The 26,508-nt window shown below is 48.8% G+C and overlaps 3 protein-coding genes and 1 pseudogene across 4 annotated transcripts in view; 2 read left to right on the forward strand and 2 right to left on the reverse strand.

The window, feature by feature from the left end:
* Positions 1-1,105: 1,105 nt before the first annotated feature.
* On the reverse strand, positions 1,106-6,143 carry TSPAN1 (tetraspanin 1). Its single transcript, XM_037149291.2, has 8 exons — positions 5,995-6,143; positions 5,533-5,597; positions 2,690-2,896; positions 2,408-2,482; positions 2,193-2,291; positions 1,957-2,112; positions 1,769-1,852; positions 1,106-1,580 (listed from the first exon to the last, which is right to left on the reverse strand). Exons 2-8 carry the CDS (start codon positions 5,587-5,589, stop codon positions 1,533-1,535), a joined length of 726 nt encoding a protein of 241 aa, XP_037005186.2. The 5' UTR covers positions 5,590-5,597; positions 5,995-6,143; the 3' UTR covers positions 1,106-1,532.
* On the forward strand, positions 4,206-10,411 carry P3R3URF (PIK3R3 upstream open reading frame). 2 transcript variants are annotated; one of them, XR_005083086.2, is made up of 2 exons: positions 4,206-4,390; positions 10,336-10,411. XR_005083086.2 is itself a non-coding variant. In XM_037149292.1 (2 exons), exons 1-2 carry the CDS (start codon positions 9,809-9,811, stop codon positions 10,377-10,379), a joined length of 288 nt encoding a protein of 95 aa, XP_037005187.1. The 2 variants fall into 2 exon arrangements, 1 of the variants encoding a protein (XP_037005187.1); XM_037149292.1 differs by lacking the exon at positions 4,206-4,390 and adding an exon at positions 9,809-10,052 and having other exon boundaries at positions 10,336-10,379.
* Positions 10,412-12,317: 1,906 nt separating this feature from the next.
* The window catches only part of PIK3R3 (phosphoinositide-3-kinase regulatory subunit 3), a 120,918-nt gene continuing 106,727 nt past the window's right edge, over positions 12,318-26,508 (forward strand). The window contains exon 1 of the mRNA XM_037149290.2: positions 12,318-12,404. The gene's annotated coding sequence lies outside the window, so the exon portion shown is untranslated. The remainder of the gene's footprint in view (positions 12,405-26,508) is intronic.
* On the reverse strand, positions 16,783-16,893 carry LOC119052564 (uncharacterized; annotated as a pseudogene).

A 26,508-nucleotide genomic window follows, 5' to 3' on the forward strand; every position in this document is an offset into this window, starting at 1 on the left:
CAGGGTCCTTGAGAGTTGAGCCTCATGCACTCCTATAGAACCTTGGCCAGCAAGGCAAGAACTGATGAACTGCCCTCTTTTCACCCGCTGTCTGCCCCTGCCTACCCCACCGGTGCCTGGAGCGCACCTCGGCGATGGCACGGGTGGTGTGGCTTTGCACATTTCTTGCCCTCCCGCCGCCTTCAATGTTTGCTGAAACCAGAGATAGTGAGTGAGTGAGGTGCCATAACAACCAGGTTGAGGAGCAATTAGCTCACAATGAGGTGGAGGCCGCCCTGGGCAAACAAATCTACAGTATTTATGTGGGCACCTGGGGGAGGCGTTGTGTGTGCAAGGCGTAGAAAAGTACAGAAGGAGGGGCTCAGTGCTCTCCTGCCCACTTCTCAGCAGGCTCCTAATTTTGGTCTTATACTGGCTCTTAAGCACTGTGTGGCCCTGGTCAGGTAGGTCACTGTTCCTTTTTGGGATTAGCAATGGTGATAGTTCCTGGCTGCCTTAGAAAAACCTGGGAAGGGGGGTTCAGGGGTCAAAGGGAAGCAAGGAGGAGGACTGATTTCCCCTCCGGAACTTTCCTTTTCTCCAAATTTGACTGACTATCAACCTTCCCCCGAACAGGAGTGAGGAAATGAATATCATCTTACTAAAAATAATCTTCCCCACCGCCCGCATGGGAAGGGTAGGCAGCTTGGATCCTCCGATGGGGCTTCCAGAGGGCTTCCCAGTGCCTAAGGAGTGACCTCTCCCACTGCCCTGGCAATATTTCTAGTCTTCCCTGCCCCCGCTTGGGCACAAGCCTGTTATTTTCATAGCTTTATGGTCCAGTGCCCCTCACCAGGAATGGGTAGTTTAAGGCCAAAGTCCTCCCACATTCTAGGAAGCTGACTGGCCCAACCCTTACCTCCTCCCTAATGCCCTGTTGACCATCCTTGTTATGCTCCCTCCCAGGCCTGGCATCCAAATGAAGGGAAGAAATAGCCACTCACCTCCACCTCACTTCTCTTCTACCTTTCCAGGGGCCTTCTGAGTCTCCAGCCCCACAGGAATCTGAGACCAGTTTAGGCAAGATGGGTCCCTCTCCCCAAGGATACATAAGAGTCCCAATGGAAACATTTTAATTGGTTTATGAATACTGAGGTGCCTTCCACACATCTTCCTGGTTACTGCTAATTTTGCATATGCCCAGGATATGGGGTACCTTACTACCTAGTGGAGTACCGGAGTCACCAAGAGCTCCTGTTGGCCAGAAGGGTGTCAAGGGTTCAAGAGACAGACTGGAGGAATGGGCAGAACTGGCTCCCTTAGAACTGGCTCTAGAACAGGTGGACCCCAACCCCATCAATGGAAGGCAAAGTCAGGCATGGCCTGTAGGGGGTGGTCCCTATGTGGCCCCCAACTCCACAGCAGCAAGGCCAGGCCCCTTCTGGCTCAAGAGACACTGTTAGATCCTGTCCCCACGCTGATCACACCCACTTGGCAGTACCAGGGTGCCTCTCCCAGTTCCTGCAGCAGCAGTGGCGGAGGCAGAGGCAGACCTATTTCATATTGCAGTACAGATACAAGGACACAGCCATGGCAGCCAGCTAGTGGGGAAAGAATAGGGAGAGATGAGGGGGCATCATCACGGCCACTAAGCTCGAGTCCCTCTGCCCTGCAAGCCCCCAGCGTGAAACTTGGTTAGAAGTCTGTCTACTCCAGAGAGGCCTCAGAGAGAGGCGAAACAGCTCTGACCCAGTGGGGATGTCCTGCCCCAACTTCCTCAACTCCTTACCTCTAAGCCCCCAATTCCAGCTGCCACACCACCCACAGTGACTGCATTGGTTCGGATGCTTTTCAGCAGCTGATCAAAGCAACCCTTGGGGAAAGGAAAAAAGCATCTATGGTCAGCACCTGCCTCCCGCCCTTCCTCAGCATTCTGAGGCCTTTAAAGCAGCCCCGACCTTCCATGCCAGCCCACACCTGTACAGCTCTCTCTTCGGCCAACTTCTTGGTGCAAATTTCCGTGTCTGTGCTGTTGACGTTATCAAGGCAACAATACGGGGGAAAGGCATTGTTCTCTTTGAAGTACGGAGAGTTCTCAAAGTCTGTGTAGTTATTGAAGCCACAGCACTTGAGCTGGAGACAAGGAGGAGAGGGTGGTCAGTGGGGCCTTGCTTCTTTCTTCCCACTCCAAAATCTCCCCCAGCCCGCCTTACCCCTTCCATGGTGCTGTTCCACACTTGAGTGAAGTCCTTCTGGGAACCATAGTCTTTCTCGATGGCGGGCACTATCACCAGTGTCAGGAACTGCTCAGCCTGGATGCGGCAGGCCAGTGTTTAGGGCCTCGTAGGGAAGGTGGCCATTCACAGGCCACAGCCCCCTCCCAGGGCTTTGCCCAATCTAATCCCCTTGCCCCATCCTCGATCCTCACCATTGTGGTATACACCAAGGCGACTACAGCAGCTGCAACCTCAGCAGTGAAGATGAGGAAGAGGATGAAGAAGAACTGAGTGGGGAACAGGGGTCTGAGTTTTAGGGAGAGACAGTCCCTCATGACTTCCTTGCTCTAACCCACCCCCATACAGACTCGACAGGCTCCTTTGCTGAGGTCCCTGGAGTCCAGAACAGGATGTGGGGATCCCCAGGGCTTGGTGTCAAAGGCGAGGGGACCCTGGGCATTGGTTATGGGCCTCTGGAGCTGGGTTTGACACACCATCAGGAGGGCGCACTTGTTCTCTGTGTGAGCACCGTAGCAGCCCAGGAAACCAAGAGCAAAGAGCACAGCACCAGCTGCAATGAGGAAGTAGCCCACGTTGACAAACTGCATGGCACTGGACGACATCGGCCCGAAGATCTTCAGGAAGGATTGCCCATCGACTGACACCCAGATCCCCACTGCCAACAGGGCCACACCACACAGCTGGGGACAAAGAGGCAGACCGTGAAACAGTGCTGGCAAGAAGTCCCATACCACACAGTTGAGTCAGGAAGATGGGAGATGAGAAACTTCCCCTTTTATTGGCTAAGGAGTCTAAAAACTCTTCTGCCCTGACTGGTGTGGCTCGGTGGACTGAGCGCCAGCCTGCGAACAGAAAGGTCGCTGATTCGATTCTCAGGGCACATGCCTGGGTTGCAGGCCAGGTCCCCAGGTGGGGGTGTGAATGAGAGGCAACCATGTATCTCTCACACATTCATGTTTCTCTTCTTTTCTTACTCCCTTTCCCTCTCTCTAAAAAAGTAAATAAAATATTTTTTAAAATAAAAATAACAACTTTTTCTGTAGGGAGGAAGAATATCCTGTAGAGCAGAGGTGTCAGACTCATTTTCACCGGCGGCCACATCAGCCTCGTAGTTGCCCTCAAAGGCCGAATGTAATTTCAGGACTGTATAAACGTAACTACTCCTTAACTAGGGGCAAGGAGCTCGGCACTGCCACCTGATAGAAACAAGGTGCCAGGCTTGATAACACAAGGTGGAGGGCCAGATTCGGCCGAGGGCCTTGTGTTTGCCACTTGTGCTTTAGAGCCAGAGGATGGGAGCTGGGATACCCATAGTCGGGGTCAGGCTGTTCACCTAGGCAGATATAACTGGGACCAGAGGTTCCTCAAATATCTACTGGGTGCCAGGGTGGGTGTGAGGTGTGGGCTTTCCCTCACCCATGCCAGAGTCCTGCCACATAGCTGCAGGTAAAAACAAACAGGTGAGCACGCATTTCTTCCCCAGCCTATTGGTGCCTGGAACACCTCTGTTCTCTGATAGGCAGAAACAGGGGTGTGGTAGCACTGAGCTGGCTCAACAGTAACCATGGCAGCAAAGGCAGGGCTGAGGTTTACACCTGCTCCCAACCTTGGAGAGGCAGGTGGTGATAAGGGGCACCCTGAGGCCCCAGTTGGCTCTGCTTCAGGATTGGATTCTGGGTCTGCCCTTCATTTAGCCTAGACCTCTCCTTGTAGAGACTGGTGGAGGGAAGTACAGCCAGAGCTCTTAGAGGCTCCATAGCTCAACCCCCAAACCTCAGAGGGACCCCCAAGGCCCAGGCTGGGGAGGAGGGCACTGCCCAGCTCCCAAAGCAAAGCTTTGCTGACCCAGAGCTTCAGTGGATGAATCGTCCTGACACCACCTCGATGGCCAGTCCCCACTTCCCAGCTACAGCAACTGAGGTTAGAACCCGGAATAAGGTGGCAGGTTGTGGCTGGATTCCAGGCATGTTTGCTCAAGGACAAAAAGCTGGATTTTCAGCCTGTAGTGTCAAATTTCAAGGAGTCTGAGGCCTGCCCTGCTTTGCACAGCCTGGTAAGGGTTGGGCAACAGAGGCAAAAAATCAAACTGGATTTGCCTTTAACTCCCTCTGACCAGACCCTTTGCTGTCCAAATCCCTGGAATCCTGTTGTCTTCTCCAGACACGTGGATAAAGGTTAGTGCCCGAAAGCCAAAGGAAGTTCAGAGCACGGCGGGGTCGGATTTCTCCAAATTCATCCGCACTCCGTGTCTCCACTTCCTCACCCTGTGCTCAGTTTGACCCACTCTAATGTGGCTCCAAGGTCTCCGGTGACATCCTGTGCTAAATCCGGTAGACACTTCATGCCATATCCTCCTTGACCTCTCTATCTCACTCTCCTTGTTTTCCTCGCATTGATTTTTCTCCATCTGCTTTCTGGTGGTCGTTCCTTCGCTTATTCCTTATAAGCTGGGTTTCTCAGAGTTTACCGCCCCCTGAGTGCTCTCACCCACTGCGTGGCCTCAGTGACCACCTGTGGGCACAGGACTTTCAAATGTCCATGTCCAGTTCCCACCTGAGCTGCAACTCTAAGCTGCCTGTGGGACATTCCAGGGCTTGCTCATTCCAGAGACATGGACATCATCTCTGAGACCTCTGTCTTCCTTGCACCTTCTTCCATTCCTCAGCCACCATCTCAGGGTTTTCTCCTTTGTCTGCTTTTCTACTTCATACATTTCTCCCCATCTCCACCACCATCTCCAGGGTTTATGCCTCATTGCTAAGCTTCCTCAAACACGCCCTACGCAATATGTTCCTGGTTTTCCGAGTGATATCTGATTTCACTGCCTCTGGGCCTTCCTGCATGCTTTACAACCCCCTCATGAAGGGCAAATCCCTAGCATTGGCTATATCCTCTAGGAAGTCTTCTCTGCCCAAGAGGGGTCCAAGCCCCTCCTAGGGGCTCCCATAGGCCCTGCGCTCAGGCCAGAAATACTACAGTTGCCACTGTCTGCCTGCCGGACCTGCGATCCTCCAGGGCAGAGAAAGAGCTTGCTCACCTGTCACCCCAGCACTTAGCACTGAGTCTTAGGCTATCAGTGTGTGTTGAATGAATAGGGCTGCTTGAGGAAGACCTTCTGCTGTGTGGTCTCTGGGCCTTCTCTTCCTTCAGCTCCCCATCATACAGAGGCCCCCCAGTTTCCTTCCTCACTAGGCGACATAAGGAAACCCCCCACCATGGGCCCCAGTGCAGTTTCTGATTTCCCACCTTGAGCTCTACTCAGGTTGTAACCCACTCCTGTAGGGAGCCCCAGAGAGCCCACAACCCTCATACTTACAAAGATGAGAAAATTGAAGACGATCGTAATGGTCTTAATGAAGCTGTAGCACTGCATGGTGGCTCCTGAGAGACAGACATGGATGACTTAGGACCTCCCCACAACCCCAGGGTAGCCCTGGCCCTGGCATTGGACCCCAACATACCAGATGCCAGAATCCTGAACCCATGTAACCACACATGGTTCTGACACCTCAGGATATTTCCCAGTGCTCATCCTGACACTCCTACCTCTCTGTACTGCCCAGACCCTCTACCAGCACCTGCTACTCTGATATCTTAACACCCCAGGTTCATCCACTGGAACCCCAAGTCTAACTCCCACACTATAGGTCACTTCATGCCCTTCCCTGGCCACTACATATCCTGAACCCCTCCCCACACCAACCCTAGACTCTTCCCGAACTTGCTTCTAGATTGAGTTCCCTTCATAGGATAATCTTTACCCTATGCCGTCACCTACCTGTTTAGGGCTCTTTGGTTGTGACTTCTGAAAGAAGGATCTGCTGAGACTCCAGGGAGACAAACAGCTCCAGGAAACCGCCACTGAGTGGGCAGGGAGACAACGGAGCTGGACTTCACACAACACTGCTCACCTGCAGGTGGGGCAGGTGTTTTAAAGGCTTCCTTCTGCCCGCCTGCCTGCCTGCTCCACCCCAGCCCATAGGCCTCCTCTGGCCCCTGCTGCCCCCTGCTGCCTAGAGATCTGTCCCCACAGTGGCTGTCCCCATAGCCACAGGAGCAGCCAGCCTCTGCCTGGCAACACCAGCCTTGGGCAATGCCCTTCCTGATCTGAGAAGGGAGAGAAATCTGGGGGTGGGGCCTGAGAACTTCTGAGTGCCGTCCACCACAATGGTGCACATACACTTCTAACTCTCTACCTGCAGATATGTCCCCTATGTGCTCACAGGCATTATCATCTGCCCAAGCTGCCATCTACATACTCACACTCAGATACACACATAAAGGCCTACTGGTGTTCACGAGCGTGCACACACACACACACTGAACCCTGTGTGGGCCGACTCCTAGAAACTAACAAACAACAGAGCAACATCTGAGGTATACATGGAGAGCTTCTCTGTCTCACACACACGCTTTCAAGGAAGTGACCGAGGTTTTGCAGATTCTGCTCCCTCCTTTAAGTAGCAAACAGCTTCTAGTCCTTTTCCCTTCACAAAACCTCAAATTCCCCATCCTTCTCCTCCCTTCATCTCTCCTCACTTGTCTCCCTCCCCACTCTTTTCTCCCCAGCTTCCTGTCTTAGTACTCTGTGTACACCCCCTTCCCTTTCTGCCAGCAGGTGGCAGCACGGTCCCACAAAAGCATCACGTGCCCAGTTGTAAGGGTCTGTAATGCCTGCCTTTACTAATCCTTTGGGGCTGCCATCCCTCTTCCATTACAGCATCCCCGATGGCAGGTGCTGGGTTAGTTATGGCTTCCCAGTCACTCGGACCAGGTGCTCAAATCCTGGTTCTGTTACTTATTAGCTCTGTGACCCTGGGTGGGGCATTTCTTAGACTTCGTTTTAAGCCTCTGATTCCTAGTCTGCATAACAGAATTGTTTAAGGGTTTTTTAAAAAGATTTTTCTCCCCACTCTGGGACATAAGTGACTACAGAGTAAAAAGGTCAGAATGGAGAGATTCACAGCCAGAGGAGGTATGACATGGACAAAGTAGATTTTAAAATTTATTTTGTTTTTATAATGGGAGGAGGCAGTGGAAGAGACAGGAGAGATGAAACTGACAATTCAATATGCATACAGATTATATTTTAAAGGACAACACAATATTCATACACATTATATATGTGTGTGTGTGTGTGTGTGTGTGTGTGTGTAGTCTCCCTTTTACAACAATCCTGTGAGATAGATAATACAGGGAAACAGAGGCACAGAAACATTAAGTTCTTGTCATGGTCTCATGGCTCATAAGTGTCAGAGCCAGGATTCAACCCAGTCAGTATGGCACCAGAGTCTGCATCTTTCTTTCTTTCTTTCTTTCTTTCTTTCTTTCTTTCTTTCTTTCTTTCTTTCTTTCTTTTCTTTATTTTCTTTCTTTCTTTTCTTTATTTTAGAGCCCTGGCTGGTGTAGCTCAGTGGATTGAGCATGGGCCTGCGAACCAGATGATCGAGGTTCAATTCCCAGTCAGGGCACATGCCTGGGTTGCAGGCCAGTTCCCAGCAGGGGACAACACAAGAGGCAACCATACATTGATATTTCTCTCCCTCTCTCCTTCCCTTCCCCTCTAAAGATAAATAAATAAAAAATCTGTAAAAAATAAAATAAAATTTAATACACATATTAACTGAAAAAAATTTATTTATTTTAGAGAGGGGAAGGAAGGGAGAAAGAGAGGGAGAGAAACACCAATATGTGGTTGCTTCTCACACACCCTCTACTGGGGACCTGGCCTGCAACCCAGACATGTGCCCTAGACCAGGAATCAAACCCATGACCCTTTGGTTTGCAGGCCAGCACTCAGTGCACTGGGCCACACCAGCCAGAGCCCAGAGTCTACCTCTTAACTACCAAGCAGACTGTCTACATTGATGGAATTTCTAAAAAGATAGAAGGGGCTGGCTTCCAGAAAAAGCAGGGAAAGTACCCTTGGTCTGGGACTTGAGGAAGAGGATGGCCAAGAGCAGGTGGGTTTATAGGTACAGCATCTAGATGTTCATGGAGGCAAGGTCAGTTTCTAAGACTGAAGATGGCAAACATGGAAGCTGGGAAGGCAGGTGGTGTGGAGGCTCCTCAGTCTCCCAGCTGGCTCCTGCAGAAACAGAAAGGTGGAAGGGGGCCTCCAGGTGGAATAAGAGGAAGGAGAGAGGACTGAGCTATAGGGGGAGGAGGGGCAAGTCCAAAGTTCCATAAGAACTCAGTACAAGGCCTGGCAGAGCCTTCGATGTCCCTGTCTCTCATAAGAAAGGGGAGAAACCCAGGGTTGGAATTTTTACATCCGCTGGGGACCTAGCTGTTTCTTCACCTGTACTGATGGTCCACATGGCTTCTTTCATCTCAGGAAGAATTGGAGTCAGGTCACATTAATCTATGTTCCCAGTGGACATTTCCTGAATGATTGATTGAATGAATGAATGATTGAATTCACAAGTGCAGAAGAGCAAGAGTTAAATGTCTGGGCTTTGGACCTTGGCCATGATGGATTTGAACCCCTGCCTGCCTCTGATTGTGTGACTTCACCTGAACCTCAATTTTTTTATAACACCAATCCTCATCATTCATGGATGAGGGTTGCATATTCCTCCTGGATTACATGTGTGTGCATTTTCCTACTCCCTAAAATTTATTTGTAACCCCAAACCAATATTCATGACACTTTTGTAGTTATCCATGGACACGTGCCAAGCTGCAAAACACTGGAGTCGGCCAGCACACACGTTCTCAGCAGAGGCTGAACAAGAGGATACCCTGCCTTCTCACTGAAGCTCTTATCATGGAAATAAGGGTTCTTTTTCTGGCCTATTGACGGTCATGTTTTTTTATATTCCGGGGCTTTTTGTTGGTGATTTTGTTGTTTAAAATGGACTTTCAAGCCATGCGAAAATGCTGTCTAGTGTTGCTAAGCACAGGCAGGTTGTGATGTGATTTGCAGAAGAAATACATGTGTCCTATGAACTTCATTCAGGTATAAGTCGTAGTGCTATTGGCTGTGAATTCAATGTTAATGAGCCAACAGTCATGTTTAAATTGTCTTTAAACTGAAAAACACATAAAACCTGGGGATGTACTGATCAATCAATTGAGGAAAATGTTATGACCTGGTAGGACTCGAACCCTGTATTTCTCCTAGGAATACTGACATGGTATTTGCTAATTCAGTGTTCCCAGTGGTGGCTTCATTGGAACATAACTACCATCAATAACAAGGGTTGGCTGTATGTGAAATAGGAATAATTATAGAATCTCCTTGTAGGGTTGTTGTAGAATTGAGGTAGTGTTTTAAAGTACTTGGTACCATATTGGGCACACAATACGTGCTCAATAAAAATTGTTAATATTGTTAATGTGGATAAGTGAGAAGGTAAAAGAGTGATTTTTCCCCCACTAAGAGTTCCATTCTTCCAAGGGGATGAGATGAGGTTTTCTGGTTGGACTGATCCATGGAGAGAACTGTGAGAGATCTTGACCTGTGGGGAGGGGCTGGGGCCAGGCCTTGTAATAAAGAGCCCCACCCACATGCAGACTGTATGTCATAGAGACCTCAGCTGCCCTGGCCAGCAGCGCCCCTGGGCATGGTACAGAAGTTTTCTGTGCCCATGGGGCCTTTTCAGCTTGCCCGTGCCCCTCGGCCTCGGGGTTTGCGCTCCCCCTACCGCAGGCCAGGTGTGGGTTGGCCTCGGCCCAGGTTTCCCAAGATGTTCAAGTGCAGCCACAGAAGGTACCGGCAGAAACTCCAAGGCCCAGCTGCCACCACCACAGCCACCAATCTTGCTGCCATGGCCAGGGGTATCAACCACAGCCACCCTGTCACCACCAGTGTGTGGATCCTTCCAATGCAAGGTTAGCCAAGGGCCCTGAGCCAGGACTGGGGTTGGAGAAACAGGGCCACTGCATTTACCCCTACCTTAGCCCTGCATAGGCACTCGAGGGGACACACGCTCTGTGAAATATCGCCCCAAAGGTACAGAGAAGTCTTGATGGCAGGCATCCGAAAGACTGAGCACCCTAATGGAGGACGAATTGGCGGGAAATGGAGGGCTTGGGGAGGTGGTGAATCTAAGAGCTGTGGAGCTTCCAAAACTGCCGCCTTCCTCACACTCTTCCCTCTCTTTCCTCTCCTCAGTTCTCAGACGCCTCTGTCAACCTGGCAGCTTTCTGATCCTCTAGAAATGCCCAGAAACTAGTCCAGAAGCTTAACCGGCTCCGGATCTGCATCTTCTGGGGGTCATGGGTGATGAATAGCAGCCAAATACAATCATTTCTGCTCCAACTGCCTATTCCACTCTGAGGTGTTTCCAGCTGACTCTGCGGGGTATGAGGGCAGGGACAGGCTTCAGTGACAGCCACAGGGATCACAGTTAGACAGTGGAAGGACAGGACAAGGTCAGCAACACACACCATCTCCCCATCTTTGGCTTCACCTTTTGATACCCACTATGAGGTAAGGGACTTCCTGCCTTGCACTCCTATCTGCACAGGGATAAGGGTCTCCACAGACATTTGGAACATACAGAGAGCCAGGTGCTTGGGGAGGGAGAGAGAGGCACAGATCAGAAAGGATAGAATGAAAGAGTTTTCACTGCTTGAGTGTAACCTCAGGAGTTCTCAAGTGTGACATATGTGGCTCTGTGTGCCTGGAATGGTCAGTGTGTAGGTGTAGCTGCTGATGTGTGTGTGTGAGTGTGTGTGTGTGTGAGACCAGAACAGAGGGAGTACAAGAAGACAGGTGGCTGGTGCACCCTTGCAACTGAACGTGGCCCTGTGGCCAGCTGTGAGTGTTAAGGTGTGTTCGTGAGGATAGGGATGTACCAGAGAGAGGCAACAGCTCTGCTAAGAGGAATAAAGATCAGGAGGGGAGTGGGGTTAGCCTGGAGGAGGAGAGGGTTGCTTCCGAGGAGGGTGTACCGCCTGTAGCCCCCAAGTGTCTTTCTGAGGTCAGTATTTTCCAGGACAGGAAAATAGATGAGGTGGACTTTTGGAGGTGGAGCAAGACCGAGTTTGAGTTCAGAGAGGGGGAGGGTGCTAAGCATTCTGGTCTGGTGATTTTCCACTTGGTTTTCTGCGTGTACACCCACGTGTCATTGGCTGTAACTGGGTTTCTGTGAGGTGTGTCTCTGTGGCATTGTGTCTCAGTGACAGGAAACATTGTGAGGGACTCTGTTTCTAATGTGTCACTTTATGCATGGGTTAGTGTGTGTGTCTCGCTGTCTGAAGATCTGGCTCCATTTCCAGGGCTCCCTTCCCTGAGGGTTGACACCTTTGGCCTGGCCCCTGGGGTTCAGGAAGCCTGTGGGGAGAAAATGAATTGGGCCTGTGTCCTCCAAGGCTTGCCAGAGAATGGGACCTGGAGAAGGGGAGGGACAGAGAGAATTCATTGACAGTGCTGGGTGGGAGCTGAGGTGTTGGGAGGGGGAGGTGCTGAACCTCAGTTAGAAATAGAAGGTGACTGGGTTAGTGTCCAAGGCCCAAAGGGGGGCCCACACATATAAATACACATGACACAATCCATGAACACTTGCAGACATGTAAAAATATAAATGAACTCACAGATGCACAATGCAACAAATACATATGCATGCAAGGACATGCCTATAAATATACACAGACACTGATACACAGACCTCCCCACATGACACATGTAACATACACATGCCTACAAATGAACAGACACAGATATGCATGCATCAGATACAAGCACACAGCATGTAGACACATGCGGTCAAACTCATGCAAACCCAGGAACATAGACAAACATACCACATGCAGACACACTCACCAGACTTCCCTGCCCCGGCCCTGGAACCCAGACACCTCCCCCTACATATAAGTGTGTGTGTGTGTGTGTGTGTGTGTGTGTGTGTATGCCCACACTTGAGTCTGTGAGAGTAAGTGTGTATGTGTGTGAGTGAGGGGGTGCTGAGCTGTGGGAACCCGATGACATCATCTCTTCTGGCTATTTTTAACTGCCTCTGCAATGCTGGCTCCTCCACAGCCCTTCCCCCTCCAGGCTCCCAGAGGCAGCGGCAGCCAGAGGGCACCCACCACCCCAGTCTAGGTGACCCTGTGGATGACTGGATACGGCTCACTGTCTCCCACCCTGCCAGAGCTCCCCGGAGGCTGAGAAAACTGGGCTCCCAGGCCAGACGAGAAGACTTGGGCTGTGTGGCAGCTTGGAGCAGGGGCCTGGGTTAGGTGAGCTGGCCTGGCTGGTCTCCAGCCCCTGGAGTGCCTCTGCTTCTGCTTTTCAATCTGAAACTCTGTCTCAGTCAGTAGTGCCTGCTGTGTGCCAGGGAGGGTGCCAAGTTCTGGAGATAAAACAGTGAGCAAGTCAGTGGGAGTTCTTCTGGTGGGAGTTGCAGCTCTATGGGAGACGCATTAAACGGATCACACAAGGCACTGTACTAAATTGTGGCGAGGGCTCTGAACTCCGGTAACAAGGGGACTTAGTCCGGGGTGATGCTCTCTTTCTCTTTCAGTCTCCCAGAGAGATCACCAGAAACCAGAGGGGCATACTCCCTGCCCTTGCACCTTTCACCCTGACAGCCACACCCAGAATTCCACAAAGCAGGTCTTCCTTCTCACACCCCAGGCAGTGCACCGTGCTGCTCCAACCACCATCCTAGGGGTGGCCCACTGCTGTTCTTATCCCCTTTTTTTTGGAACCTCCTCACAACCAATCTATAGATGAGACAAGCGAGGATAACCAGAGTAGTCAAATTCACAGAGACATAAAGTAAAACAAGGGCTGCAGGGTGGGGTTAAGGTGGTGGGGCGAGGGGGGAACTGTGAGTTACCCTGGAAGGGATACGGAGTTTCAGTCTGGAGATGGGCGGTGGTGAGCAATAGGACTATACTTACTGTTCTTGGTTGTACAAATGGTTAAAATTGTACACTTTATGTCATGTGTATTCCATCACAGTAAAAGAAAAGGCAGGATTAAAAAAACAAACTGAGGCCCAGAGAGGGACAGCACTGGACCACACCTGTCCATGCAGTGGAGCTGCCCAGGGTACATGGAGGAGGAAGTGGTTGGTGGCACAGGTGTGGGAGGGGGCGGGGGTGGGAGTAGAAGATGAGGGGGTGGAGGACGGTGGCCCAAGGGACCCATGCCTGGAGGAGGGTTTCCTGCTCCAGCCAGTCTAGGCAGCCAGGAGAAAATCGGGTTTGGCTGCTTCAGCTAAGCCCTCAGGGCTGGAGGGGGTGGTCCAGACAGCTCTCGGGAGGTGGCTGGGAGGCGGGCCCATCCTCTAGCCCAGAGTCTGACCAAACCATTGGGGGAACATTATGTAATAATGGGACACTTTGGGATGTGGGGGAACAGCTGTGGACTGGAGGCAGGAGCTCAGAGCTCCAGCCCTTGTTCTGCCCCAAACCTCAGATGGACCCTCTGGAAGGAGCCCTGGAGGATTAGTTTCCCCACTCCTGATTCCAGCCTTCTGGGTTTTCCTGGGAGTCTGACTCAGGCACGGGAACCTGAATCAAAGGGTAGAAGCTCAACCAGACCGCCCCCCAGGGTGCCAGGCTGGAGGTCCCCTGTCACCAATGGGTCAGTGGCTGGAAGCTCAGCTCCAGCCCCACAGTGCAATACCGGTCACCCCACCCTTACCAGTGCCCTCACCCACACCCCTACTTCCCGCCTCTGTTCTTTCCTCTCCTTCGGGGAAAGCTGCATAGCTCCCCAGGGAATCTCCCATATCTCCTCCATTGGCTCCCTGCCCAGTGCTTAATCCTACTTCCCCCTCTGCCCATTTTGGCCAGGCCAGGCTCTCAGTAAACTTGCTCTGGAGCATGGGGCAGGCCAGGAAGGAAAGGCAGCTGGGTGGAAGGGCCACAAAGGAGCTTGCTTTTCCTGCTACCCTCAGATACTGGAGTTTTAACGAGGGGCTTGACGGGGAGGTGGAGGGAACTGAGTGCCGGGGCCTAGGCCTGGGCTGCCCTGGCCATGCCCCACCGATGGTGTTCCAGGGGAGCTGGGTGTGCTGCCCTTCACCTATCCAGCCATCTCATTCCTCTGCTCTCAGTGGTTTCAGAGGAGAGAGTCCAGAGCCAAGACTTCCTTCCTCTGGAAAGCAATCACAAAAACCCAAGCCAATGGGTACTGGCTAACAGTCACTAATGTCCAATGGCAAATTCATGAAACACAAAAATCATAAAATTCTTGATGCATAGATTCCATAGTCATGGAATTTTAGAATCACAGAATTCTAGCACTGTGAAACCTGAGTTATAGAATCTTAGAAATGCAGAATTCTGGCATCACTGAGTCCTAAATCACAAGTTTAGAGTATCCTTGAACTGGAAGTTTTGAGAAGTCAATTAGGGAAGCCTCTGCCTTTAGGTGGGTGTCTAAACCAGAGGATGCCCAGCCGGGGATGGGCGAAGGAGTTCATACATGAACACTAAGAAGGAAGCAGAGAGCCCAAGACACATGAGTTTAGGGTGAGGTAACAAATCTGTAATAACCAGAAAGAAGACAGACCTCTTCCATGAGGACAGTGCTGGCCCCTGAGGATGAGGGGAGTGGGGTGGCAGGTGGGGATACAGAGAGGAGAACAATATAAAGAAAACATAACCAAAAGAAAAAATCAAGTAGCATAATACACTGGCCCCAGTGCCTCCAGCTTTCCCATGATTGGGGTTAGAACCAGCCCAAGACATTTTCAAAGGTTAGTGACACTCCTTATTACCTTACAATGGCAACTCATGTCTGACTTTTGGGGGCAAGAAAAAGGTACAAAACAGAGTTCACATACCACACTTTTCTCGGTGCTGCTGGGAGGAGCAGATGCTTCCTAAAGAGGAGGCTGAGACTTCAGAAGCATGGTATACCCCAAACCCGCCCTGTGAAGTGGGGTTCAGAGTCCTCAGCAAGGCCCTGGGAGGGAACCTTGTGGAGAACACCTGTCTGGAGTGGGGCCTGACGTGGAGCATCTTTACAGAAGGGGCCAACTCTGAGGTAGCACTTCGTATGGAGAGCCTCATCTGATTATGGGATTGGTTGCTCATGAAACAACAAGGCTATTTACCTAGCATTTTCTGGGAAGCTACTGCAAACACAGGAACCCAAAAGGAGAAGCTCCAGAGAAAGGCAAATGCCAAGTCCTGCTGGGCATGTGAAGTAGGGCAATGTCAGCTGGAGATCCTTTTGTTTGGCTGCTGGTCCTTGGATTCAGCTCAGTACCTCAGCCCTGACCTCTCTCCATGCCCTCATTTGCCTCTCTCTTCCTCCCTGCCTGCTCTTCTAGGTGTGCTCATCTTCTGTGTGACCTTTGGTAAATGCTGTTCCTCCCTAAGCCTCTAATCTCCTTTGTTCCCTTTTAAAATCTATAATTGTTTCCTAATTGCAGCTTTTATTACTTTATAGTCTTGGTATTGTCCATATTAGTTCTAACTTCAGGTATCTCCATTCTTAGTTTCCAGAGAAAGTATCAGACAACTTCAGGGGGGAATACAAAGACTAGGGACTAGAACTAATGCTCCTATTTGACATCCTTTACAGGGTGGAACAAAAATAGGTTTACAGCTATTCGTATGGAAAAAGACATGCAGGTTGTGATTATTGCAATAGCTTTATTGATTCTGTTTCACATGCTCACAGTTGTAAACCTACTTTTTCCCCACCCTGTATGTGTGAGTGCTTATGACAGGTGTTTTCACAAATCTTACATAGTGCCCAATAACCACTCTGCATATTCAAATCATCATTCCCATTTTAGAGATGAAGGAACCGAGGCTCAGGGAGGGTAAAAAAACGTACTTAAGATCATTTGTCTTGGCATTCATTCAGCTAGGGAGTAATGGAGCTGGAATCTTAACCAGGTCTGTCTTAATCTGAAGGCTGTGGTTTCAGATTAGCATTTTCCGAGGCCGGGAGTTCTAGGGAGAAGTGGCGCATGTGCGGCTGTGAGAGGAGATTTCAAGTGAGAGTTCCATCTTGGGAAGCGTGCAATAGGGGCTGGCAGCTTGTGCTATTAAAAACAAAAAACAATAAAACCACTGAATGGAGGCTTCTTTTATTGGTATTCTCAGCTCACATTGGCCCATAGCTGGGCTGGGAGTGAGGAGGTCGGAGTGGAGTGTGGGGGGTGGTTCTGGGCAGGTCTTCAGCAGTTTGACAGGCTGCTGCCACTGTTCCTGAAGACAAAGTGTACAAGCTGGGGAGAGGCTGTGAATGGGGGCTTCTTCACTCTCCAGGAGCAGCAAAACCCTGCGCCCCTCAGATGGAGCTGGTGGTCAGGCCTCTGGAGCCTGGGGCAAGGGACTTTTCAGCTGTGATAGCGTCCTGGTGTGTTGACACTAGACTGACTGCCTTGAGGTTCCCAGCACTTTTTGGATGGGAACCAAAAGGCTTGGTTGCTACTCCCAAGACTCAGCAACCTTGCACAATTACCTCAGTTCACTGACTCAAAGGAGGTGGAAGGATTTCAGATTTACTCCTGACCCCTGCCCTGCCCAAGGTTGGGTCATTACAGAAGCCAGGAGCCAGGAAGTCATTGGTTCCGAAGGTCAGGTCTAAGGGCAATCTTGGGGGTCATTTTATTTTTTAATTATTTTTATTTATTTATTTTTACCTTGTTTGAAACTACCCCACATGCTACAGAGCTGTGAGGCCAGCTTCAGTGTTACTTTCCCTCCTTTTACGACCACCAAGACTGGTGTTCAGATCCGATGGCTTGGGGGTCATTTTATAGATTTTTTGCAGTAAGGGTGAGGGAGGAGTTTGAAGTCTAGAAAGGGAATAGGACTTGCCAAAGAGCACATAGCAGCCACTGCTGCTCCCATCAGGTACCAGGTACTTCTCTTGGCACCGAGGGCAGAGTTGAATATGTCCTCGTTCTGGTTCTTGAGAGCTTGCATCCTAACAGAGAAACTGGCTTGGTAAGTACACCAAGAGAAGTGTTAAGGCTAAAAGACAGGTTCAGACTTTGTACACTGGGAGCTCCGAGAGGCCAGCACACAGACCTCCACAGGCTTCACGAAAGATAAACAGGTGGGTTTTTTTAGCTGTGGTTAAACAAGGGTCAACAACTTTAGTTGATGCAAAGGAGTAAAAGACTGCTGGCTGACAAACAGCATGAGCAAGAGGGGGCACTGACTTGCTATGTGGAATCAATGAATTGCCCAGCCAGGCTGGCCCATGTGGCTGGAGTGGAAGTCTGATGGGTAATAGTGTAAACCAAGGTCGGGACTGTCTGTGCTCTGTAAGCACAGAATACTCACAGAGGTGCAGGCCACAGGGATACCAGGACCCAAGCTGGTAGGGGATTTGAGGAGTCTGTGCTTGAGAGATTCCTAGCAGTAGAGGTGGAGCTGCTTGACTCTTACCACCTGGTCCGGGCTGTTTCACTTAATCCACAACACACAAAAGCACACAAAGCCGCTGCCCAACCTCCCTCCACAAGACCCAGGCCCAGCCCAAGGTGGGGCCAGCCAAGGGGAGGAGATTACTGCCGTCTGCAGCTTCCTTCTCTCTCTGTCATTGCTCCTAAACTCGCCACTGGGCGGGGACAGGATGAATTCGTCCTGAGTTTTGGATGCAAATCAGCTCCGGATTTATTCTCGGGCGTTCTTTCCGTAAAGCGCGACGCCCCCGGCGCCAGCGCTTGGCTGGAAGTGCCTTTTCCGGGCCTGACCCAAGGGCGCCAGGATCTGGAACGGGGAGTGGGGGTGATGCTTTCCCTGCTGGCAGATCCTGCGGCTCTGACCCTGGGAGTCCGGGGACTGGGCAGGGTCTGGGCTGTAATTAACCACCGCCTCAGATGGCGAGCGGAAAGTCGTGGTCTGAGAGACCCTCCCAAGTGGAAGAGTGGGAGCCACCGAGAGTCAGGCTAGGAGTGTGAGGAGTGTGGGGCACCTTGGGTGAGCAGGACCCTGGTCACAAGGACCAGGCCTGAGATTTTGGTAGAGATCTGAAGGTTTGTGGCTAGAGAGCAGTGGGGTGGAGGACAAGGGGAATCCCAAGGCCCAGGAGGGGCCTCCTCAAGGCCGAGCTGGGTTGGTTGCCTTGCCTGGTCTTTCTGTGCAGACCTTGTTTGGGCACTGGAAGGAATTAGGCTGATCCCTGCCCTCATATCACAGGGATTCTAAAGTAGAGTTACATCCCAGAGGGCTGAGAGCCTGGACGGGTATAGAAAATGGAAGAGTGGGGTGCTCCATGCACTTCCAAGGGCTCCAGCTTCAGGAAACAACTGCAGGAATGGTGTGATAGTTTATATATAAATGCTGATTAAATCAGCACGTATGTATAAGCATGAAGAGATGGTATTTATTGAGTGCTTACTGCATGCCAGACCATGGATATTCACCAAATTGACAAAAATGAGAGATGTTTGCTTTTTTTCCCTTGGTATTTTGTAGTCAGAAAAGGACAATACAACTCATACCTATTTTTTCTTGATTTTTAGATATTGGCAGGTGGTGAACAGAGAGACAAGTATCTATTTGTTGTTCCACTTACTTATGCATTCATTAGTTGATTCCTGTATGTATTCTGACAGAAGATTGAACCACAACCTTGGTGTGTCGGGGTGATGCTCCAACCAACTGAGCTAGCTGGCCAGGGCATAACTCTTTTTATTTAGAAAACAAAAACAAAAAACAAGCCCTGGCTGGTGTGGCTCAGTGGATTGAGTACTGGCCTGTGAACTGAGAGGTTACCAGTTTGACTCCCCATCAGGGCACATGTCTGGGTTATGGGCCAGGTCCCCAGTTGGAGGCATGCGAGAGGCAGCCAGTGGCTGCTTCTCTCCCTCTCTCCCTTCCCCGCTATCTAGAAATAAATACAATCTTTTAAGAAAAATACATAGATCTGGGTTTCAGCGCTGTTAAATTTGGCCTTTAATGGCTACAAGGCTCAGGTTTCTTATCTGTACAACAAGAATGAGAGAACCTAGGCACAGGGTTTGTTGTGAGGATTAAATGGGTTAAGACATCAAAGGTACTTGGAACAGTGCTCAGTAAGTGGCGGCAATGAGAAGAGCACTTAGACCAGTTTGGTGCGTGTCAGAAATGGGGAACAAAAAGTCTCTGGAGAGTGGAAATCTGAGCTAAGTCTTAAAATAGGGGTAGGAGCTAGTCAGTGGAAAAGAGGAAGAGAAGGATGTTACCGACAGGGAACAACATGAAAAAAAAAAACAAACAGGTGAGAAACAGGACAGTGAATTTGGGGGAAACTAAAAGTCAGAGAGTAGAGAGAGACCAGGTTAGAAAGGGAAGCTGGGGCCAGACTGGGGCAAGGTGAGGGTGCTTAAGTGACAGGCTGGTTTTCCTACTGAGAACTGTTGAGGGGTTTTCAGCAGCTGCAGTGGGAGATAGGCTCCCTGTGGGGCGGTGTGGAGGTAAGGACACCTGCAAAGGGGAGGATAAGTGGCGTGAACTGCAGGAGCAGCCTTGGGATGGAAAGAAATGGATGGATTTGACAAGTAGAAGTGTTAGGACTTGGTGATGGATTGAATGGAACACATAAGTGAGAAGGAGGTATGACGACTGTATCCTGATTTTCAACTTGGGTCCCTGGGTGGTGCTACCCTCTGGATGAGACAGGGAGTGGGAAGAGTAACACATTTGAGGGGAAGCTGAGTTCAGTTTTGGACATGCCTGTGACCACACTTCTGGACAGACCCTCAATAATTGGGGTCTTGTTGTCCCACCTGGCAATTACTTTGTCCAGAAGATGGGAGGGGTATCATTAGGCACTGCTGGCTGTCTGTTCCCTGGCTGCGGTTGGCTGGAGGTCTGGGTGGGGAGGTGGAGGTGGAGGTGGAGGTGGAGGCTGCCACCCCTGGGCTGGGCCTAGTAACTATTCTTTTGTGGCTCTGGGCTTCCAGATGGTTTCTTTGGGCACAATCATGTCATAAGAGCTTGAGGATTGGGTTGTCAGATTGTTTCCAAAGAAAGTCCCAGGACTGGGGCAGTGCTCTCTGCTGCCGAGGTTACTGTCTTCATTTTACAGCTGAGGAAACTGAGGCTCAGGAATTGAGAGGCAGAACCAGGACGTGAACAAAAGTCTATGTGGTAACTTCTCACAGTACCAGCTGCCACATCATCGAGTGTAACTTTTGCTTTAAGAGGGACAGGGAAAGCACGAGGGCCATGACTCCTTGGGGGAGAAATGCAACCTGGAGGCGGACTCAGGAAAGGAGGCAGGGAAAGCTTCCTGGAGGTGGTGCCATTTGTGTTGTCATAGAAGCATAATCTTGTTTTCTGTCTCGCTAGCCAGCAATCACTGGCAATCAGCCATTGCCTGCAGTGAGGGTGACCTTGTCATCTGAGGGGGCTCTAGGCAGAATGTGTCCACAGAACCCAAAGGTGGCAGGCTGGAATTCTTGCAGGCATTTTAGGCCTGAACCGAGGGTACTTCTAATTCAGTCTCTGGCATCTGTCAGCTTGAGCATCCCTTTGGCACTGGCTCTTCTTCACTGGCAGCTGGAAGCCCAGTGCCTATTCATTTTCATATCAGGGTTCAGCACAAGTTTATGCTGTGTTTCCAGGTTTTGTTTTACTTAGGAAAAAAAAGAGGCATCATGTGATAAAGTGATGGATTATTTCTAAGGGAGAACTAGCAATTACAAGAAAAACTCTTTCTATGGATGATTGGGGAAAACTTGTCAGAAAAAAGTGTTGCTAACCTTTATCTGTTGCCCACCAAGTGTTTTTCCCCAGGTATTCAAATGGCTGAGGCAGACTGACACAGTAAGGCAGACTGGCACGGTGAGACAGAGTGACATGGTGAGACAGACTGACATGGTGAGACAGACTGGCATGGTGACACAGACTGACGTGGTGACACAGACTGACATGGTGACACAGACTGACATGGTAAGGCAGTGGCCTAATTCTTGGGAACTCAGAAGTTGTAACTTTCCAAACAAATGTTTAATATTTGTGCATTGTAAAAAATACAAGCGAGTAAAATATATAAAATGTGTATTTTATATATATAGCATCCATTTAGAGATAAACACTTAATTTTATATTTTTTCTTTTTTTAATGTCTGGACATACATAGTTTTCTTTTACATGGTTAATATACTGCATAGACAATTTTGTACCTTGCTTTCTAATTCTACAAAACTATAAGAGCTATCCATATCATTTAAAACATTAAAATTTTTTCATGGCTGCATAATTTTCTATTACATTGAGTTACCATATTGTATTTTACTAAGCATTTACCCTTGGACATATAAATTCATTCATTCATCTTTTTTTTTTGCTATTATAAAGATGTTGTAATGAAAATCTTTGTGCCTATATATTTATATATTTTGCATTATTCTTTTACAAGTTTTTTTGGAAGTGGAATTCTGAGTCAGAGAATATATATATATATATTTTCTGAGGATTATACATATATGAATCCTCACCCGAGGATATATTTATTGATTTTAGAGAGAGAGGAGGGAAAAAAGAGAAAGAAAGACTGATGTGAAACATCGAGAGAAACATTGATTGGTTGCTTCCGTACGTGCCCCAAATGGGAATCGAACCCACAACCTAAGTATGTGCCCTGACTGGGGATCAAACCTACAACCTTTTTTTGGTGTGCAGGACAATGCTCCAACCAACTGACTACCTGGTCAGGGCAAGGATTAAAGTATTTTTAAGAATCTTGATATGTACTGTCAAAATGCTTTCCAGAAAGCTTGTGCCAATTTTACTCCATCACCCTGATAGTGATATACCAGTCCTATGGCATAGCACTAAGTGTTAACATTTAAATAAGTTCTTGCCAATTTGGTAAGCATACGATGGAATCCTTATCTCTTTTTCTCTCTTTTTTTTTTCCGTGCTGAGTACTTTCTGGGAGGCCAGAGTGGCATGGGTCTACTAAGTCAATGATTTGGTCCAATCTGACCAAGTTCCTCTACTGATCAGACTGTCTCCTTCACCAAGTTGATGGGGCTTGGCCGTTGTTGTAGACATCTATTGTTTTTACCTGCCTGGAATTCTCTCAGTTACAGTCTCCCGATTTTTCTTTGGGGAATATCCCTCCTCCATCTTGGTCCATGTGGTACAAGTGGGCCTGTACTGCCCTCAAATTCCAGAGATGGATATTGAGACACTGGCCTGGCCAGTTCTCACAGTGGTTTAGTGATGGACATTTCGCCCAAGAAGGGCAATGAAAGCCTTCTTCTGGAATAATTGGAACAGAGGGCCTCTCTTCTGTTCGGGGGTTGGGAGCAGAGAGAGTAAAGCCGAAGAATGTGGACTTGGAGTTGTTTGGTGGCTGTTTTCGTAACTTGGGAAAAGCTCGCCTGAGACAGAAGTTCATACTGGTTCAGTAGTGCCAAGAAATGGAGAAGATATATACCTGGAGACTTTGTTTGAGCTCCTGGGTTCAGCTGCCTGGCTTTTCATTTACATAAGGCAACAAATGCTCTTTAAAAAAAAGCCAATTTGAACTATGTTCCTGTTATATGCATTTGGAAAAGCCCCATGATTTTGCATGGTGCTCAGAAAAGGCAGATGTACCTGAATTGTTACAGAATCATAGGTTCTGAAGGTTGAAGGATCTTCACCATCTTCTTCATTCATGTTTAAACACAAATCTCCATGTGTTTTAGTCAGATATCAGTCCAGCTTCTGCTTGTATATTTCCAAGGATGAGGCACTCACTGCCTTTAGAGGTAATCTGGCCCATCCAAACTAACCCCCCATTCCTGACAAATAGACAAAGGATGGGAAAAATTGAATCCAGTGACCCAAGTACTTTGACCAAATCCTTGGCTGTATAAAAGGGAGAGGCTAAAGAAGTTAACTTGAGAGGCAGGACTGAGCTACATGGTTTGGAGAAGATAATGGTGTTTTGTTTGTTCGTTTTTGCCTTTGAGAATTTGGGAGCCAGAAAGAGAGGGCTGTGGAGAAAGAAGCAGCAGAAGAAGGAAAGTAAAATAATAGGGCATAGTAGCAGGAAGGCTTTAAGAACAAGACTAATACTAAATTTGGGAGGTGTTCTGTGGTTATGCTAAGTCCCCTCTGTCCCGTGAATCTTCAGTCAAGTTTGGTAACAAAGCCTTCTGGTAGGTGATTATTTTTGTCATGTATATGGTAGTTACAAAAAAGGCTGAGGACTGGGTGTAGGATAGGGACAACATGTGAGCAGGGAGGTAATCTGTAAGCTCAATTCAGATAGTGGAAGCATGGATTCAGAGACAGAGGGGACTAGGACCCTGTTATTGTCCTGAGCATTTTTTAATAATCTTTGGGAATTTTGTGGAAGAATTTGAAATATGGATTTGACAAGGCTTATCTGGTTCTTAAGAGGCATTGAGAACACTAGCTAATAACTGGATGGTACTTATATTCAGATGAAATCAGCCTCCCTTAAGCTTTCACATTATCAAAGGGATCTACCTGGGGGGGGGACCATGTGGGCCAAGCCCATTCAGTTTGTCTCACGTGGCAATAATGTTGTCATCTGGCTTTGGAGTCAGACTCTGGGTCTGAGCCTGGGATTTGCCCCTGACCAGCTGTTTGACCATGGAACTCATAATCAGCCTAGTGGGAGGAGATTGAAAATATACAAAGGACATATGTAGTATGACAGGTATGTGCTATGGAGACAAAGCAGGTAAGAGGGAGCTGGAGCACTACAGGTGTTATTTGACACTTTATATAAGGTGGATAAAGGAGACCTCATTGGTAAGGTGATGTTTGAACAGAGACCCACAAGAAGGGAGGAAGCAAGTCCTGCTTATACATAGGGGAAGAATATTTCAAGCAGAGCGTAGAGCAACTGTAAAGGCTCTGAGGTGGGAGCGTGTGGGAATGTATTCAAAGACGGACAAGGAGGACAGTGGCTGTAACAATGCATTTGTTCTCTCCAAGCCTCAGTTCGTCATCTAAAAAATGTTGATAACAGTGCCTGTATTACAGAGTGGGTATGATGAGTAAATGTGATAATGCTTAGTACAGGCCTTGTGAGCTATCGTTAGGATGACAGCTACATCTTCGGCCTTGTTGACAATTCTTTTTGGATAATGATTTGTGGTTCTCCCTCCATCCCAGTGCTCTTCCTCTGATGTATGCTCTTGTTAGCCTATAATCTGCAGTTTGTTCACCAGTCATTAATGGTTACCAGCCCCTACTGTATGCTACACATGAGATACAGCCCACTGTCCCACAGGGGACAGTACAAATAGCCACCATATAAAGCAAAACACAATCAAGAGAATAACTAGCAAAGTGTTTTGGGAATTCAGAGGTGAGTCATGAAAGGCTCTCAGGAGAAGGTGACATTTGGCCTGACCTTTGAGGAAAGGTTTTTCATGTTTGGAGATGAGATGGAGAGGGCATTCCAGGAGCAAGGAAAAGGTGTGAGCATAGGCACAGAGGCTGGCATGCCCAAGTCCCAGGGGAGGAGGGGGAAACTGCCTGGTATGGTACAAGTATAATGTGTTAGAAGGTGAGAAGGGGGGACAAGATTTTGAAGGACAAGATTGTTAAGTTATGGAGTGTGGGCATATGCTGTAAATAATAGAGATCCATCAAACATTTTTATGTAGGAAGTGATATGGTCACAATGGTGTTTTTAAATGATCTGTCTGGCTGGCTGCAGAGGAGGAGATCTTAGAGTCAGCAGGAACACGAGGGTTGGCGAGGACCCAGCGAGGAGGCTCCAACAGCTGTCTTGGTGAGCACTGATGAGGTCTTAGCAATGCAGATGGATAGAAAAGATGATAGAGATGCAGGAAGAACCAGCATGCTCTAACTATTCTCTAAGAATCACCAGAGAACATATAGGAATTGCCCAAATATGGTTACAATGAATTGCACTGTTAACTCTTCTGAAATTGGGCTATTGAGGTCAGCTATTTTCAGTTCCACTCCACAGAAATACCTTTCAGAAAGGGGAGAGGGGCAGAAGGAACGTGTCTGCCCTGGGCACTTTCCTCTTTTGGCATTTGATAACTGCAGGGAACTTTAGCGTCGTGGGGCACTCTAACCATCACTCTGTCTTTCAGGGATCAGCTTTCTGAACAGGGATTTCTTGTGGCTCCCAAAGCAGCTTGAATTGAAAGATGGAGAACTGAGTTTTGGCCCTAGGAATGTCATGTTTAAAGCTCTGTAAACTTGGAGCAAATAATGCTAGGATTTTTACATCATCTTTTCAAAAGGGCTTTTTTACTTTCTAAATGGCCTATTTAGCTGAAGAAAGAAATCAAAGATCATCTAAAATTTGATAATTTGGGGGAACCCTAGATCTGCCATGCTGCCAATTTTTTTAAAAAAGGAAAGTCAATCCAGATCCTGGCCATCTTGGTTTATGATACTAGTTGACTAAATCCGTAATATCAGTGGCAGGAGCCTGGGAGTGGGGGATGCATCTGGTCTTAAACAAGGGTGACCACTCAGTCACCTCTTGTGGAACTTCCCTATCGACAGACAGCGAGGAGGTGGACTGACTTTAGGGTAAAGTGACTTGGAAGGAGGGAGCTCAGCAGACGATTATCATAATAGCCCAGCTGAGCATTTTTCAACTTCACGCATTTTTGCCCACATTAGCTAATTAACTGACAGTTTGTCTGAGTGGAGCTGAGGGATGGTAAGAGACAGGGAGCTCATGCCAGACCACGTTTCCAGGGTCTGGAGGGGACATAATTGCAGTCTGAGGGCCAGAGTGTTTGAGTGTTTGGATAGGGGCTAATAGACAGGAGCTAACTGACAGGCTCTCGTGCCCCTGTGTGTGATGGTCAGCTGGTTTGTCTGAGACAGTGTGATAAATGCCTCATTCAGTCCGGGGGCAGTCCCGGTCAGAGAGACCCAGTCAGGCCTGGTTACTGATCTGATGACAGATGCACAGGGTATTAGCTGCTTTACCACAGATGTCTTCTCCAGAGGACTGTTTCTGTGTCCAGGAGACTGAATGAGATTCTTCATGGTCAGAGATGTCATGTATAATGTTTTTTAAACAGGAAAAACTTGAATGAGGACCCAGCCAGTGATGAATTCCTATTATTTACTATGTATTTATCTTCTAATATATATATATATATTTTAAAGATTTTATTTATTTATCTTTAGAGGGGAAGGGAAGGAGAGAGGGAGAGAAATATCAATGTATGGTTGCCTTTCATGCATCCCCTGCTGGGAACTGGCCTGCAGGGAACCTGCCTGCAACCCCAGTATGTGCCCTGACTGGGAATCGAACCGCGATTGTCTGATTCGCAGGCCCGCGCTCAATCCACTGAGCTACACCAGCCAGGGCTGTATTTACCTTCTATAAGAAAAAACAGAGCCTTCACAGGGTAGCTCAGTTGGTTAGAATATCCTCCCAGTTTGCCCAGGTTGTGGA

Source organism: Artibeus jamaicensis, unplaced genomic scaffold (assembly GCF_021234435.1).
Source record: "Artibeus jamaicensis isolate MK-2021 breed Jamaican fruit bat unplaced genomic scaffold, CSHL_Jam_final scaffold_847, whole genome shotgun sequence".
NCBI classification, from domain to species: Eukaryota; Metazoa; Chordata; class Mammalia; order Chiroptera; family Phyllostomidae; genus Artibeus; species Artibeus jamaicensis.

Excerpts from the sequence above, each read along its gene's own strand:
- TSPAN1 (XM_037149291.2), bottom strand. The coding sequence starts at position 5,589 with ATGCAGTGCTACAGCTTCATTAAGACCATTACGATCGTCTTCAATTTT. Across the intron at positions 2,292-2,407 it reads CCTTGGTGTATACCACAATG|GCTGAGCAGTTCCTGACACT; the intron begins GTGAGGATCGAG and ends TGCCGCATCCAG. Across the intron at positions 1,853-1,956 it reads CCGAAGAGAGAGCTGTACAG|GGTTGCTTTGATCAGCTGCT; the intron begins GTGTGGGCTGGC and ends CCTTTCCCCAAG.
- P3R3URF (XM_037149292.1), top strand. The coding sequence starts at position 9,809 with ATGGGGCCTTTTCAGCTTGCCCGTGCCCCTCGGCCTCGGGGTTTGCGC. Across the intron at positions 10,053-10,335 it reads GTGGATCCTTCCAATGCAAG|TTCTCAGACGCCTCTGTCAA; the intron begins GTTAGCCAAGGG and ends TCCTCTCCTCAG.